Source organism: Equus caballus, chromosome 19 (assembly GCF_041296265.1).
Source record: "Equus caballus isolate H_3958 breed thoroughbred chromosome 19, TB-T2T, whole genome shotgun sequence".
NCBI classification, from domain to species: domain Eukaryota; kingdom Metazoa; phylum Chordata; class Mammalia; order Perissodactyla; family Equidae; genus Equus; species Equus caballus.
The window spans coordinates 54,333,620-54,350,729 of NC_091702.1; the positions used below are offsets into that span (position 1 = coordinate 54,333,620).

Sequence of the window (17,110 nt, forward strand, 5' to 3'; positions counted from 1 at the left end):
TTAAATATTTCTCTACTTAAACTTGGCATTCCATAGCAATACAGAGTTGTTCATTCCACACTGCTTCTTCACTCCCTTGGAAATTGTTAAAAATACACTTATGGAAATAAAATATGTCCCAAGTAACATGTTGCTCCATTAGAGCTTATAATTTGGCTTGCAAAATCATGAATTACAAGCTTTAGTTCATTTGCCAAAAATAGAGATGAGTCCGCTAATCTCCTTTAATTTATAAGTGTATTTTAAGAAACCATTCACTTTTCAATTTAAAGTAATATTCAGAATGATATGGGATTCTGTATACCATATTTCCAAATCATAGTGGTACACGATTACAGAACTTTTTGCAGTCTATACTGAGGGCCCCAATTCAATTTCAGGATCTCAAGTGACAATCTATAAAGAAAGGGAGAAATAAAACATTTTAAAGTTCACACTGAAAACAGTAAGTCAAAATACAACAATGTACATTGTTTTTTAGCAGGTCTTGCCACACACACACACACACACAAAAGAAAAAAATGTTAATTTAAATCCACTTTTTATTCTTTCATAGATTTTAACAATTATACACAACTTTTAACATAAAGATAGTGAAATCTCAAGGATAGGGAGGCAATATATATGGCCTCTTCTATTCGTTCTTCAGGATGGAAGGACATTTCCAAAGGGTACAATGTGTAAGATTTAACACTGGAAAAATACGTATGAAACTTGTTTAACTGGCTGCACTTAGGACCAGGCACAGCACAATAAATATAGAACTGCATCATCTTTTTAAAAGACTGTTGTAATTTTAACACATTCTTACTAAAGAAATATGATCAATGACCAATCTGAAGTTCCACAACATACAGGTGAAGGGACACTGACAAGGAATATCTGAGCACAGTTTCTCTAGCATCTTCACACTCATACATCAACATTCTTAAAAAGGAGTAAGAATGTACACTGCAAATTCAGAACAGCAGACAACAAACCTGGTCGAACTTTCTTCACTGTATCATTCATTACTATCACAGTCCTAGTTTGCTGGTAGGTATAAGGTAGGAATAGAAAGTTTTTGAAATCCTTTGAACGTCCACTGGTCTTAGGGCCTCCGGGTAGGAGGCCACACTGGAAGCAAACTGATTAAGCAGCACCATTAAGTCCATATCTCAACAAATCATTGCATCATTTTTCTCTTCCAATATTCTGAAAGGTTAAAAGAAGTTGCATGGAAGAATACCTATCCTGTATAGCAGGCCACTGTCAGGACATGCAATCTGCAAGGATTTAAACAAACTATAGCTGAATTCTCTACAGATTACATCTTTCCTTAACAGACCAAGAGAAATACATTACCTAAAAATTTAAATAATAACATACTGAGGCATAAAATAAATACTTTATTTATGCTATCACATTTGGGTATTTGAGGCTGTTAGATATGTTCATATACCCTTCCCTATTCCCAAAGAGGAAGCAATGGTACCAGTACTATTGGTCCGAAAGAGTGAATGGGAAATTGTTGCTCTCAGAGCTTTTCTGCTGTGTGCCTTATTATACAAATACAGAAATTATTATTTTAAACATATACTTAAAAGACAGGATGAAATGATCTTTTTTTCACATGACCCAGATTCTGTTATCAGCAGATACAAGAATTAATTTCATTCCTATTACAAAATGGAAGCTGTTGTGCTGCTTTGGCTAAAGATACTCTGAGCAATCTTTTGAGCCAATGAATCAAAAACCACATGAAAAGTACTATTTTCTACAATTGGTAAACTGGTTGTTCAAAAATTCAATAAGGAAACAAAAATGCAAACACGTGACACATGTATCTTGTAAAAACATAATGCCACTCTGGCCCCAAGAACCGCTACAGTCCAGCTGGTCCTTAAAGGTGCAAAAGCCTCTAACCACAACTAAATATATTCTCTGTGGCATTTTACTGCCCATCCCACCGTCACATGATTCTTAGAAGCTGAGGCTTCTAAGACATTTGAGGAAAAGAAAGAGGGTGTGATGTGGATCAAGTTCTCAGTGATTGTTTTAAATGTAATTTTAAAAAGAATTTACCAGTAACGCAGTAGAATAATTCTTGATACTGAATTTTTCCTAATGATACAAAATATGCTTTAACAAATGATGTTAATCTAAGTTTGACCACTTGGCTCCTTTTTCACTTTTTCAGAGGGTACTGATTCACATATTGTGCTGAGCCCCACAAATGCCTGTTTTGAACAGGATAGTTCCCAACAGTTTCCCATAAATAATCCTGATTTATACTGGGAGAAGCAATGCATAACTGGAAGATTAATCATTCATGTTTTGAAAAAGCAATTATTTCCTGCAAAGCAGTTACTTAGCAAACCACTAAGCTGCAGATAGCCTTATCACATTGATACTGAGTCATTTCACAGAGTACCTGTCAAAATGTATAGAAATCTGGCCTTCCATTCCAAATCCACTGTGAAGAGAGCACATGCAGTAGTCCTGTTTACAATTTAACAGCAATGAGGAAAGGGCAAACCCAGGACGCAGAGGGCCGTGGCCCTAAGTGCGAGTTTACAGTAGTGCAGCCATCGTACATCATGTTTATCACATTCACCACTTCGGAGAAAGGATCAGGGAGGCCCTTCAAACACTGGAACAAAGGAATGTCTGTTTATATAAGACCTACCAAATAAACAGGGAAACAAATGATAACACACGTAGGCACTAGTCTCAAAGCTGCACAATAAAGAGGCAAATGATTTGAGATGAGAAATTGAGGAAAATATACACATATGAGAGCTTGCTGAGGAAAAGGAAGAAAGAAATCACAGTTCTAATCTTCAAGGCTACGGAATGCATTCTGCATATCTTCAAGAAGTTGTGCATAGTCGGCTTTGATCTTTGCCTCACCATCTTTCACTGGATCCTGAAAAAAGACATTACAGAATTCAATTTACCTTTGGAAAAGAATTTTCAGAATATGTAGTAAGTTACTTATATTTACTATATTTTGAGTATTGGGTTAAGTCAGGTACACTGGTAAAACACAGGCAGGAGTCAAAATTACCCTTATTTTCCTTTTTTCTTTTAAGGGTAGAAATGTATAAATGGAGTAATACTCCAACCAAACAGAAAGAAGACAAAATTTCAGTTTTGTATTTTGTCTGCTAATTGTATTCAATGACCAATGGATTTATCCTCAACAATATGCAAAATATTGGGAAATTAGGCAGCATCATGTATTAGATGCATTCCACTGCACGTGTATGATAGTTGGAATTAATTTAGTCAAAACAGAATTTACTATTCAAGGTCTGGTAGTATCACATTGGGACAGGGAAGTAAAATTTTAGAAACAATCTTAAAATGCACCAAATTTAAAATCCATGGAAAGCAATTTGAGTAATATGTATAAAAGAAACTTTAAAATATTTAAGATCTCTGATCCAATCGTTCCTCTTCTGGAAACCTATACTAGAAAAATACATAAAATCAACTACATGAACAAGCTGTCCATACCAACAACTGGAAATTCCTAAATGCCTAAGAATAGTAAAATATTTCTCTCTGTCCATAAAACAATGCTACAGAAGACTATCTAAGGACATTAAAAAATAACTGGGATGTTAATTTGATACAATGCATATATAAGTAGAAAAAAGATATCACCTTTAATCATACTACCAGAAACCATCACTATTATATTGTTATTGCATATATTTTTTTGTATCTTTTTCCTATGAATACATGTAACTTTTAAAAATAAAATTTGGTTCAAATTACATATGGAATTTCCTGGTAACCCGATTTTTTTCACTCATTGTACCATAAGCATTTCCTCATGTCTTTGGATATTTTTTGAAAAAAAGATGTTAATGCCTTCATAACATTCTTGCCATAATGTACATCCTATAATGTACTGTTGGCTCTGTTCACTCTTGGATGACATTTAAGAAGTTTAATAAACAACCTTTTACATATATACATATAAAAAATTTCTGCTTATTTCCTTGGGTTATAAGTTTTGAAGTGGAATGACAGGATTCAAAGGGTGTGAATATTTTTCAATTCTTGATACAGTAGTGTCTATTTGTACAGATTTATTTTCAACCTATAGTGTAAATAAACATTATATATTTAAGACCCATTCAGAGAATCATTCTAAATTTCTCAAAAGGTGATTAGTAAGTATACTTGGATGTCATGACTTAGAAATCATCAAATACAATTCAACGGATCAATTATTTTAAAAAGATTCTTACACATTTGAGTTTCTACCAACAATTTCATTTGTCTATTTACGTCTTGTATACTTCCAAAAGAATGAGAGTCCACTTAAAAATGATGTGTGATAAGATACTTAAAAGAAGCAAACAACAGAAGACATTTCAGACAAACATGGTGGGTAGATGTTAATAGGTACTTGAGGTAAGGTAATTGCTGCTCAGCAATGCTTTTAGCTCTAAATTGCCTGGCAGTTAAGAAAAACAGGAAAACAAGTCAGCATTTATTTTAGACATGACATACTATAATTTTTATCACTAGAATTCCTATTTGAACATAACTTTGAGGTCTTTTCTGGGTTTACATAACCTGAGCATGTATGAAAAGGATAAATGCATGTTTCACATAACAGGTTTGAGACTCAAATGATTGAAAAATTAAAAAAAAAATTTCCTACTAGTAAAAGTTACAGTAGAAACAAAATATACCTTGAATTTCATGGAGGAAAGTTTATAGAGGATCTCCCCCATGTGCTCACGGATAATGGACCATGTAATTTTATTGTCACTCTGGGCAGTGGTTTCAACGGCTCTACGGGCCATATCATAAAATGCAATCATGTTGGACAGCATCCCCACTGTCTTGTAGAACGGGCAGAACCTAGGGTAAATGAAAGTCAAAATAATTAACAAAAACAAAATCCAAAGCAGCTTCAGACTTTGTATAAAACTTCACCTATAAAATACCAGAGCATTGGCTTCCTTATTTAAATATGCAGACTACTTATATTTATTGGATGAAATATAGGGAATAAAAACACCAATAACTATTTAACCAGAGTTTTTAGACAGAGACGCCTCAGGATATGGGGTGGACGGATAGACAGAGACAAGTATTCTTTTATTTATTTTAAGAGTGATGCTTATTTTTATTTGTTACAATAATCAAACAGGAAGAACAATGAAACAGTATTGCTACAATCTCACGACTCTCTGGGGGTTTGTTTTGTACAACGCAGTTAAAGGAATAACCCAAATGGTAAAATCACTTGAGTTATAAAGACTCCCCTGTGACAGTGGGTTAAGGTCTAATGAATAATAGCAAAGCAGGAAACTGTAATTTCCTACAGTTCATAGTGTCCCTCGCCCCCACTAACGTGCTCATTTTCAGTTACCCGTACCTTTTAATGAGGAAAGCACACAAGTTAATAGTCCACTTGGATCACATGCATTCACGTCAACTTTTGGACACGCTTAAACACATTGGCATACACAATTTCATGCATTCACTTACAGTCTTTCCAAAACTTTTCCCCTTGTTATCTTTGTGTGGGTGGTTGCTAGAGCTTAAGTTCCTGATCAAGATTTTTGAGCCGTACTGACTATATTGTCATATTTTCTGCTTGTCCTACATTCTGGTAACCTTTCTATTTCTTCAGTGCCCTCTTCAGTCTTACATGGGGCCAAATATGATTTGAGGGAGAAAAGCTAGCCTGTGATGAAAGGGCTCAAATTATCAAAGTTTAAAAGAAATGGGTGGGCCGGCGCTGTGGCCGAGTGGTTCACGTGCTCCGCTTCGGCGGCCCATGGTTTCACTGGTTTGGATCCTGGGTGCGGACATGGCACCGCTCAGCAAGCCATGCTGAGGCAGTGTCCCATGTGCCACAATTAGAAGGACATACAACTAGGATATACAACCTTGTACTGGGGGGCTTTGGGGAGAAAGAAAAAAAAAAGATTGGCAACAGATGTTAGCTCAGGTGCCAATCTTTAAAAAAAAAAAAGAAATGTGAACTTTAAATAAACCACGGTAGTAGCAGAGACAATAATGAAAAACGCAAGCACTGGGCAGGGGCAGCAGAGGCTGGTGAGATATCTAACAGGGACTTTGGTGGAAACAAATACTAGGGTCTTAGGAACCGAGGCAGGAAAGCGGAGCATAATTACTTAGGAAGAGAGTACAAGGCATGGGCAGTGGTAACAGCTGGTGAAAGCTTCTGAAGGAGGCGATGGCTCCCAGGTTCTGCACACTAAGCCATGACTAAATCTAACTGCAGATGGTTGGATAAGGAGTGAAAATACTGTCAAAACCAGACAAGTGAGCAAAATCAAGACAAGGGAACATATTAGATTGTTACATGTCTGCTATGAAAACACAAAATAAACCTACATATTGAGTCAGAGTGTGTCTGTATGAGAAAAAAAAGGTTCTTAATGTGTAGGTAGCTCCTTTTTCAAAACTTGATAGAAAATCCTCAAAGAAAGAAAGAAAATCAGGATAGGTTACCTGTCATAAGGAGTATATCCATTTTGTTGTAGGAAATCATCTTTGATAAGTTTTGCTACCTCCAGAGTAATTTTATCTGTTTCTGCTAGAGAAGCCTAGAGAAGAGAAAAACATATTTTTAGAAACTTACTTCCCATAATGCGGGACTGATGGTTGTAATCAATTAGCAAGTGGAAACTATATTATCAACACACAATCATTTATCATTAATAAATTCATTCATAACTGCTTTTTGATTGCTTTTTTTTATTGTGGTAAAAACATTTAACATAAAATTTACCATCTTAACCATTTTTAAGTGTAGTTCAGTAGCATTAAGTATATTGTTGTGAAACAGATTTCCATAACTTTTCATCTTGCAAATCTGAAACTCTATATCCATTAAACAATTCCCCGTTCCCCCGTCTCCCAGCCCCTTGTGACCACCATTCTACTTTCTGTTTCCATGAATTTCACCCCTTTAGATACTTTATATAAGTACAATCATACAGTATTTGTCTTTTTGTGACTGGCTTATTTCACTTAACATAACATCCTCAGGATTCCTCCATGTAGAATGTGTTAGAATTTTCCTTCCCTCTTCGGGCTGAATATTCCATTGTGTATGTGTATATACATATATACATATGTATACCACATTTTGTTTATCCATTCACTGATCTAAGGACATTTGGGCTTCTGTACCTCTTAGATATCGTGAATAAGTGCTGCTATGACCATGGGTATACAAACAGCCTGACGTTCTTTTTTTGAAACACTTTCTTCTTCACATCCTGGCTTGCTATCTTAATTATTTGAATTCTTAGTCTTAAGTTTGTTTCACGAAAATCTACAAAGCCCATAAACAGTTAAGTTTTTTTTAACGTTACATGGTGTATAGAATTGTGGAAAGGCGAAGTACAGTCAGCATGTACTTATCTGAGTGCTGTTTTATCGGGATTGCTGTTACAGAGCTTCGCTCTTAAACAGCGCTGCCTCAGAGGCTTTAATTTTGCAGACACCCTATCAGCCGGACAAGTGTGGATTTCTTGGGAGCTGTGGGAAATGGATGGGCCCAGTGAGCGAACTGCAGTCTTGTGTTAGCGATGGGCACTAAGCTCCTTAGAGGTAAGGCTCAGCTCTTCTGCTTCTTTTCTTTTTTCTTTTTTTAATCCCTTTTATCCTTAACCCCCTTTCAAGCACAAGTAAATATTAAAACATGTTTTATGTATATCTTTTTATTTGCATAAATTCAAGTGGAATGTGTATTTTATTTTGTACTGGTATTCTTAATTATATAAAGCAGCCTTACTGTGTCTTTGGCACTTTGCTTTTGAGATCCATCCACATTGCTGTGTGTCACATAATCTGCTGCTTCCAGCTCTTATGTAGTTCTTTTGCCCCCCAGTAAAGGGCACTCAGATTTCCTCTAACTCCCTGCCACCACACACATGTCCATTTAAGGTCCTGTTTGAGAATTTCTTTTGAAATAAATATCCAGAAACAGAACTGCTAGGTCGCAGGATATACAAGCAAGTACTCTCACGCTGCTCTCCACAATGCCAGCCCCAGATAACACTCCTACCAGGACACCAGTTCCTCTAGCCCCACAACACTTGGGATTATCCAGCTTTCTGATATTTGAATTTCTGGCCAGTGTAACATGATATCTTAATGTTGTTTGAACATTTCCCCACAGGCTTGCTAATCTTTTTGTTTCCTCTTCTATAGTCTGTCTGCTCTTTCCTTTGCCCATATCTCTGTTGGGGTTCTAGTCTTCTTAACTTACAGTTCTTTGCACATTTCCATCAGTTTTAGACATCACAAACTTCCTTTCCCAATCAGTCATCTGTTTTGTTACCGTTACCCACAGTAGGCCTTTGTTGAACAAAAATCTTTACCTTTTATGTAATCGAAAAACTTTTTTTGTTTTATTGCTTGTACATATGGAGATGTGTTTAAGAAGTCCTTTTTCAACCCTAAAGAATCCATCAGAAAATGATTAGAAATAATTAACAAGTACAGCAAAGTTGCAGGGTACAAAACCAACTTACAAAAATCAATTGCATTTCTAAACGCTAATAATGAACTGGCAGAAAAAGAAGTCAAGAATAAAATCCCATTTACAATCACAACACAAAGGATAAAATATCTAGGAATAAATTTAACCAAAGAGGTGAAAGACCTATACACTGAAAACTATAAGACAATATTGAAAGAAACTGAAGAAGATATAAAGAAATGGAAAGATATTTCATGCTCGTGATTTGGAATAAGAAACATACTTAAAATGTCCATATTGCCTAAAGCAATCTACAGGTTCAATGCAATCCCAATCAGAATCCCAATGATATTCTTCACAGAAAGAGAACATAGAATCCTAAAATTCACATGGAACAACAAAAGACCTCAAATGACCAGAGCAATCCTGAGAAAAAAGAACAAAGCTGGAGGCATCACAATCCCAGACTTTGAAATATACCACAAAGCTATAGTAATCAAAACAGCATGGTACCGGCAGAAAAACAGACACACAGAGCAGTGGAACAGAACCAAAAGCCCAGAAATAAGGCCACACATTCATGGACAGTTAATCTTTGAAAAATGAGCCAAAAACATACAATGGAGAAAGGAATGTCTCTTCAATAAATGATGTTTGGAAAACTCAACAGCCCCCTACAAAAGAGTGAAAGTAGACCATTATCTTGTACCACACACAAAAATTAACTCAAAATGGACTAAAGACTTGAATGTAAGACCTGAAACCATAAAACTCCTAGAAGAAAATAGAGGCAGCACACTCTTTAACATTGGTCGTAGCAGCATCTTTTTGAATATCATGTCTACTCGGGCAAGGGAAACAAAAGAAAAAATTAACAAATGGGACTACATCAGACTAACAAGCTTCTGCAAGGCAAAAGAAACCATGAACAAAACAAAAAGACAACCCACCAACAGGGAGACAATATTTGCAAATCATATATCCAACAAGGGGTTAATTTCCAAAATATATAAAGAACTCAAACAACTCAACAACCAAAAAACGAAACAGGCCAATCAAAAAATGGGTAGAGGAAATGAAAGATATTATTCCAAAGATATACAGATGGCCAACAGACACATGAAAAGATGTTTGACATCAGTAATTATTAGGGAAATGTAAATCAAACCTACAATGAGATATCACCTTACACCTGTCAGAATGGCTATAATTACCAAGACAAAAAATAACGAATGTTGGAGAGGATGTGGAGAAAAGGGAACCCTCATACACTGCTGGTGGGAATGCAAACCAGTGTAGCCACTGTGGAAAATAGTATGGAGATTTCTCAAAAAATTAAAAATAGAAATGCCATATGACCTAGCTATCCCACTACAGATTATTTATCCAAAGAACTTGAAATCAACAATTCAAAAAGACTTATGCAGCCCTATGTTTATTACAGCATTATTCACAATAGCCAAGAGGGGGAAGCAACCCAAGTGCCCTTCTAGGGATGAACGGATAAAGAAGATGTGGTGTATACATACAATGGAATACTATTCAGCTATAAAAAAGACAAAATCGTCCCATTTGCAACAACATGGATGGACCTTGAGGGTAATGATGTTAAGGGAAATAAGCCAGACAAAGACAAATACTGTATGATTTCACTCATATGTGGAAGATAAACAAACACATGGATAAAGACAACAGATTAGTGGTTACCAGTGGGGAAGGGGGTTTCAGGGTGGGCAAAAGGGGTAAAGGGGCACATATGTATGGTGACAGATAAAAATTAAGACTACTGGTGGTGAGCATGATGCAGTCTATACAGAAACTGATAAATAATAATGTACACTGAAATTACACAATATTATAAACCATTACGACCTCAATAAAAGAACTGCCAAAAAAAAAAAAGAATTTCACCAATAAAAAAAAGTTATTTTGCAACCCTAGATGGCAAAGATATTCTCTTATCACTTCTTGCAAGTCTTATCTTTCATATTTAAATTGTTAATCTATCTGGAGTCTATTTTTGTATGTGGAATTAGGTAGTGATCCATTTTTATTTTTCTCCAAATAGTAAACAGTTTTCTGTCACCACTGACTGAATCGATCCATCCTCCTCTCCCTTGACCTGTGGTATCATCTTTGCATTATCAAGGGTCCATATACACGAGTCTGTTTCTGTTTTGTTCTGCTGATCTATTTGTTAATTCACCAATACCAGACTGGCTCTATTACAGTGGTTTTGTATTGATATCCAATAAAGGAAAAGCTCCCTTTTTACTACTCTTTCTTTTTTTTTTTTTAAAGATTGGCACCTGGGCTAACAACTGTTGCCAATCTTCCTTCTTTTTGTTTTTTAAGGATTGGCACCTGGGCTAACAACTGCTGCCAATCTTTTTTTTTTTTTCCTGCTTCATCTCCCCAAACGCCCCCTATACACAGTTGCATATCCTAGTCCCATGTCCTTCTAGTTGTGGGATGTGGGACGCTGTCTCAACGTGGCCTGATGAGTGGTGCCATGTCTGCACCCAGGATCCGAACCCTGGGCAGCCGCAGCAGAGTGCGAGAACTTAACCACTCGGCCACGGAGCCGGCCCCAACTATCACTCTTTTTTTTTAAGGCTTGAATCTTTGTGATATCAAACGAATTTTAGAATGACTGCTGATTTACTCAGAAGATTCAGCTGAAAATTTGATTGGCATCACATCAAACTTATAGATTAAAGAGAAGCAGTATCTTTCTAATAAGTCTATCCAAGAGCATGGACCTTCTCTCTCTGTTTTCAGATCTTCTGTTTCATTTATTAGTTTTAAAATGTTTTCCTGAGAAGAAATATATATTTTTGGTTAGTTTCTATATTCTAGTTTTTGTTGCTATTGTGGACACCTTATTTTTAGTTTTATTTCCCAATTGGTATTGCTAACATAGAAAAATTCTCTTGATTTTTTGTTTATCCTGAATCTAATGCCTCACCAAACTCTTGTTAGTTCTGTTTCTCTGTTAATTCTGTCATTTTTCTAGTTATATGAGCACATTATCAACAAATAATGACATTTTCATCTCTTTCTTTACAACTTTTTCTTTTCTTACATCATTGGTTACTTCCTCTGGTATCTGATTGAAGACAAGCAGTAATCATAGGCATTCTTGTCTTAGTCCTGATTTTTAAATGGAATATATCAGAAATTTTTTAAGTAAAATTTTTCCCAGGTTTTAGTATATTATTTTTAACAAATTAAGGAAGTTCCCTTCTATTCCTTGTTTGCTAAGAGATTTCTAAAAATCACAAATAGGTAATGAACTTCAAATACTTTTCCCACATTGGTCGAGATGTGTTCGCAATTACATGAATTACATTGGTGAGTTATAATAATAGATTTTGTGTTGAATCATATTTGCATTCCTGAGATAAACTTTACTTGCTCATGATGTATTATTTTATTATTTTTAATATGCTGCTGGGGTAGGATTTTTATACCTACATTCATAAACAGAATGAAGCTAGAATTTTCTTTTCTTGTATTGTATTGTCTTTGTCTAGTTTTGGAAGTCTTTTTTTAGTTCCTCTTAGAGGGCCACAGTACTCATTTACAAATAAGGAGTATTTCATATGTGCAAGCTATCTAATAATATTATCCTTTTGTTGGAAAAAAATTAAGAGGTGGCTCTATAAGATATAATAAAAAGAAGAGAACCAGATAGAGAACTCCGAGGTTCTGACTATAGCATAGCGTACTATCTGAGAAGTTATGCAATTCTGGAATTTAATTTAGCTAAATTTAATTACACTATCCTGATCTGAAACATCATGACACAGACACAAGAATGTAAGTCATTTGTTTAGGGTCATGTAGCTAATTACTGAAGGAAACAGAACTAGAATCCAATCCTTCTGACTCCTAGCTCTGATGCTCCTGCAAAATATATCTTAACAGAGCCTAACTCTACCACCTCTAATTTGGTTGGTGATGGGTAGACTCTATTAAAAAAAATAAAAGCAAATCAAGTGTTGTTTTCTCATCTACAACATAACCAGGACCATGCTAAGTGCTATAAAGGATCAAAAGACATATAAACACTCTAACAATTTAGTTACTTCTTTTAATTAGCCTTTTTTTTTAAGATTGGCACCTGAGCTGACAACTGTTGCCAATCATTTTTTTTTTTTATTCTTCTCCCAAAAGCCCCTCAGCACACAGTTGTGTATTCTAGTTGTGGGTCCTTCTGGCTGTGCTATGTGGGACCCCGCCTCAGCACGGCTTGATCAGCAGTGCTAGGTCCATGCCCAGGATCTGAATCACTGAAACCATTGGTTGCTGAAGCCAAGTGTGCAAACTTAACCACTGGGCCATGGGGCTGGCCCTTAACTGGCCATTTTGAAGTGCAAATCCCTCTCCTGGAATCTGGGGAAGCTGTGTGACTGCTTTGACCAAAACAATACAACAAAGTAATGTTTTACTAGTTTTAGGTTTCAGGCTTAAGAGGCTGCTGGTTTCCACTTTCTCTCTTTTTCAATACTTACTCTGAGAGCCCTGAACTGCCACGTGGAGACACCACATAGAGAGGGAAATGCCCAGTCAACCTCTAGCTGTTGCAGCCATGCCAGCCGAGGCACCACACATGTGAGGGAAGAAACTTTCAGATGACTGCAGACTCAGCCTCCACATGACTACAACTGTATGAGGGCCCCCAAGCAAGAACATCCAACTGAGTCCATCAACCTCAAAACCATGAGCAACAAAGCACTGTTCAAGCCACGAAGTGTGAGAGCGGTTTGTTACTCAACAATAGATAATTAAAACAATAATCATCTTTCATCTTCCACAACACAAGGAGGTCCTTCAAATATCCTCTGGATAAAGGAATAATCTAAAATTCTATAGTTTAAAAAATATTTCATAAGTACTCACTTTGCTGGCAAGAATCTACATATCGGAGGTACTATCTGTCCTCACAGCATTCCACTGTAACTCACTGTAACTCCTCCATGGGGCTTAACCACTCACCTTCCCCACAAGCTGTACGATTTCTGCCAGGTCTTCTTCCTCCTGCAGGATCTCCTTAGCTTTGGTCCTCAGAGGAACAAACTCTGTGAAGTGTTTGTCATAGTACTCGTCCAGGGCACGCATGTACTTGCTGTAGCTGATCAGCCAGTTGACAGAGGGGAAATGCTTACGTTGAGCTAGTTTCTTATCCAAGCCCCAGAACACCTGATTAAAAACAAACAGAAAAATTACAATGATTTTTCTTAAAAACTTAAAATTAAAAAGTATTGAGGCATATTTGTTTATCCTAAATATGTAATTCTATAATTTTTTGGTCAAGTTATATATCTTTTTGGTCTATACCATGTATAACTGAAATAGAATAAAACTTGCAATTAAAAAATATATTTCTTCCAGTTTCAGGATTGGTAATATCTACAAATCAAATTAAAAATTTACCTGAATTTCCCTAATAGTGCGTCAAATCTGATAGTAAAAACAAAAATTAATTGACTCTTTTGAAGATTATTATGGTCTAATATAAACAAACCAAAAATGCCTATTGAGATAGAACAGATATTCACTTTGATTAAAAACCTCTAAATGTTCTAATTGAATTCAATCCCCTATCATTAGAGGCCAATCCAATAAGATCTAACAGTCATTTGTTTGAGGTCAAACATTCACATGTATTTTATGCATTCCTAACTTTGCTCCCCTTTCCTTGCAGTTTATAAATTAATAAATTTAGAAATCAAAATTTTAGCAAAGGATAAAGACCTTGAGAGTTGTAAATTTAACCTCTGTCATTTCTTTTTATTTGATACTGACAGAAACATACACAAATATTCCGTTTTTCCCACATGAATAATACATATATTTATGAATACATTACATATATTTTCTTTATGATAGCCCTGCCTTGACTACATCTTTTATTTAGACTTCTTTTAATGGCCAAGTTGGCTAGCTATCCATGGAAATTCATGCCCTGTTGCTGGGGAGCAGCTGCGTAGGCAGAGACCACATTTTCCAGCTGTGCTTTCATCTGGGTGTGGCCAAGAGAACGAGTGGAGTGACTGCCTCTAAGCCCAAGGTTCAAAAACTGGGTGTGTCTTCTCCACAGTTTTCCCTTGTGCTCGTCCTGGCCAGACGCAGACGATTACCAGGCTAGGTGATGGTGGAACCACAAGATGGAAGGGGCCCTCATCTCTGAACTACCAGTGAATGGAAAGGAGCTGTCCTCTGACAGGATCATCTGGCTATGAGGAGAAAGAAACTTCCACTGGGTTTTTGCCATTATGCATTTTTGGGCCTATTTGTTTCCACAACTAGAGTTATTCTAACTTAAAGGACAGTATTACTCTAACACTAATAAAACTTTGCTGCGCCAGATGTATTTTCCACTTATACATACTAAGTTTATTATAAACCCTAGGTAAAGAGCTGAAAAACAACAGATAGTATTAAAGGCTCTCCGTGATAAGAATGTTCCCAAACCAGATTTTACCATCGCCTACTCTTCAGTGACTGAATGAAATACTTCACGATGATTTAGGTAACACCAGAGTGGGGCAGCGGTGAGGGTGGGGTAGGAGTGGGTAAGCTCAGGAGTCGACCACACTAGGACAAGATATACCTGAACAATACCAAGAGTAGCAGATGTAACTGGATCAGAAAAATCACCACCAGGAGGAGAAACTCTAAATTTAAAAGGAAAAAAAGTCATTAGAAATGCTTAAGAAAAATTACTTGTAAAAAGCAAAACTTTTTGGAAAGTCAATTTTAATGTAAATAACTTTAGAACTGATCTTTGAAAAGAAAATGTCACGTAAAAAATATTAAATAAAAACCAGTACTAAGTAGTAAATAAGAAGGATCACTACTGAATACCTTCTGGTGTGAGGAATGAGAGAGATACTATGACCAGTTTCATTATTCTAACCAGGAGAAGAAGCAGGAAAGAAGGAAAAGCTGAGAATAAAGCATGGCTTTACGGAGTGATCACGAATCTTCACCTTGTCTCTCCATGATGCAATCTTACCTTAAAATGTCTATAATTTTCTAAGTATTCTTAAGATACTGCTTATATGACTTGAACATAATAAGTCAGTTAAGTCAAATCCATGGAACCAGAATATGCAGAGATGACCTAAACAGGTGCATTTTAAAGAGCTTCTCGGGTGACTCTGAGTACAATCTTGGTTAAGAATCACTACCCTCAGAGGAGGCTAAATGTATTCTCTTTAAAAATTCTCTTTAAAAAGTGACTTTTTTTTTCTTTTCAAAAGTAAATAGTTGGGTGCTTACGCTCCTACAATGCTGACACTTCCTTCTCTTTCAGGATTTCCAAGACATTTCACCCTGCCTGCTCGCTCATAGAAAGAGGCCAGACGGGCACCAAGATATGCAGGATATCCACTATCTGAAAAATAAAAAGAAATTTAAAAAGAGAAGTTCTAAGCTAGCCCCCAAAATCCCACTGGTCTTGCTTACACAACGAGCAATACAAAGACTTACCTGCAGGCATTTCAGCTAAGCGACCAGAGATTTCTCTAAGGGCCTCAGCCCACCTAGAGGTAGAGTCAGCCATCATACTGACGTGATAGCCCATGTCTCGGAAATATTCTGACAGTGTAATTCCTAAATTGGGAAGAATATTACAAGTTATAATCTTATAATGTAAAATCCTGACTTTTTCACCCAGAAGTGAAAAATAAGTAAGTACATAAGATGCCTCTTTTGGGGCACACAGGTAAATGATCTCTCCTAGCTTCCTTTATATTTAGAAATGGCCGTGTAATGGACTTCCAGCTAAAGGAATGTAAGTCAAAGAAACGTGTTCCATCACCAGGCAAGCCACACAACCTTCCATGCTCTTTCTCCCTTCTGGCTTACTGAGATGGAGAGGACTCCTAGGAGCCCTGAAAGTCAAGAGTTGAAAATGAAAGAGCTCTTTCAGCCTGGGTTCCAGCCCAAAATGTCAGAGTAAAGAAGAGTCCCTTGACCACCTGAAATGAACATCTATTATAACGAGCAATGATAAGTTTGGGCTTATTTACTGCCATAGCCTAGTCTACCCTAATATACATTTTAAAAAGTAGGAAAAGAATTTTTTCCCTATTCTTTGTTGAGATAAGTCTGAAATTAATTTCCAATGTAGCTTTTGTCTATATATCACACACACGTACCAAAAACCCCTCAACTAATTAGCTTGTTTGGTTATTTTTCAAAAGTAACAATGTTATTAACATGAGTAATATCTTAATTATCCAGATCATTCTGCTATGCAGACCAGGTCCTGTCCTGTAAAATCACATACAGTAAACCACTTAGAAGAAGCAAATATACAGAAAGAAGTCCTAGGTTCTAGTTCCTGTTCTGTCATTAACTTTAGCAAAGTAACTTCATTTGTCAGTGTGATTTCCTAATCTGTTCAAAGGGAATAACTCTTGCTCTATCTATCTGTGCATATCAGATGAAACGATACATATAAATGCCCTCTGAAAAGTACAAACTGTTATGCAACTCTAAGATATTAGAAATGTATAGTTGTTGCTACATTAAAGATTCTCAAACTCTAATGCCCTGATTCCCTTATTTTACCAGCAAAGAAACAGAGGCTTATAAAAAACAAAATAGTGCTTGAAAATTCAG

At 36.2% G+C, this 17,110-nt stretch overlaps 1 protein-coding gene across 2 annotated transcripts in view; it reads right to left on the reverse strand.

Annotated features, from left to right (window-relative positions):
- Window positions 1–524: 524 nt before the first annotated feature.
- Window positions 525–17,110, reverse strand: part of ATP6V1A (ATPase H+ transporting V1 subunit A) — a 56,111-nt gene continuing 39,525 nt past the window's right edge. For both annotated transcript variants that reach the window (XM_001502844.7, XM_014732884.3), the window contains exons 9-15: window positions 15,974–16,096; window positions 15,764–15,878; window positions 15,093–15,156; window positions 13,475–13,678; window positions 6,493–6,587; window positions 4,695–4,866; window positions 525–2,908 (exon numbers count right to left, since the gene is read on the reverse strand). In XM_001502844.7, coding sequence (XP_001502894.2) covers window positions 2,816–2,908; window positions 4,695–4,866; window positions 6,493–6,587; window positions 13,475–13,678; window positions 15,093–15,156; window positions 15,764–15,878; window positions 15,974–16,096 — 866 coding nt within the window. In that variant the 3' untranslated portion in view covers window positions 525–2,815. The remainder of the gene's footprint in view (window positions 2,909–4,694; window positions 4,867–6,492; window positions 6,588–13,474; window positions 13,679–15,092; window positions 15,157–15,763; window positions 15,879–15,973; window positions 16,097–17,110) is intronic.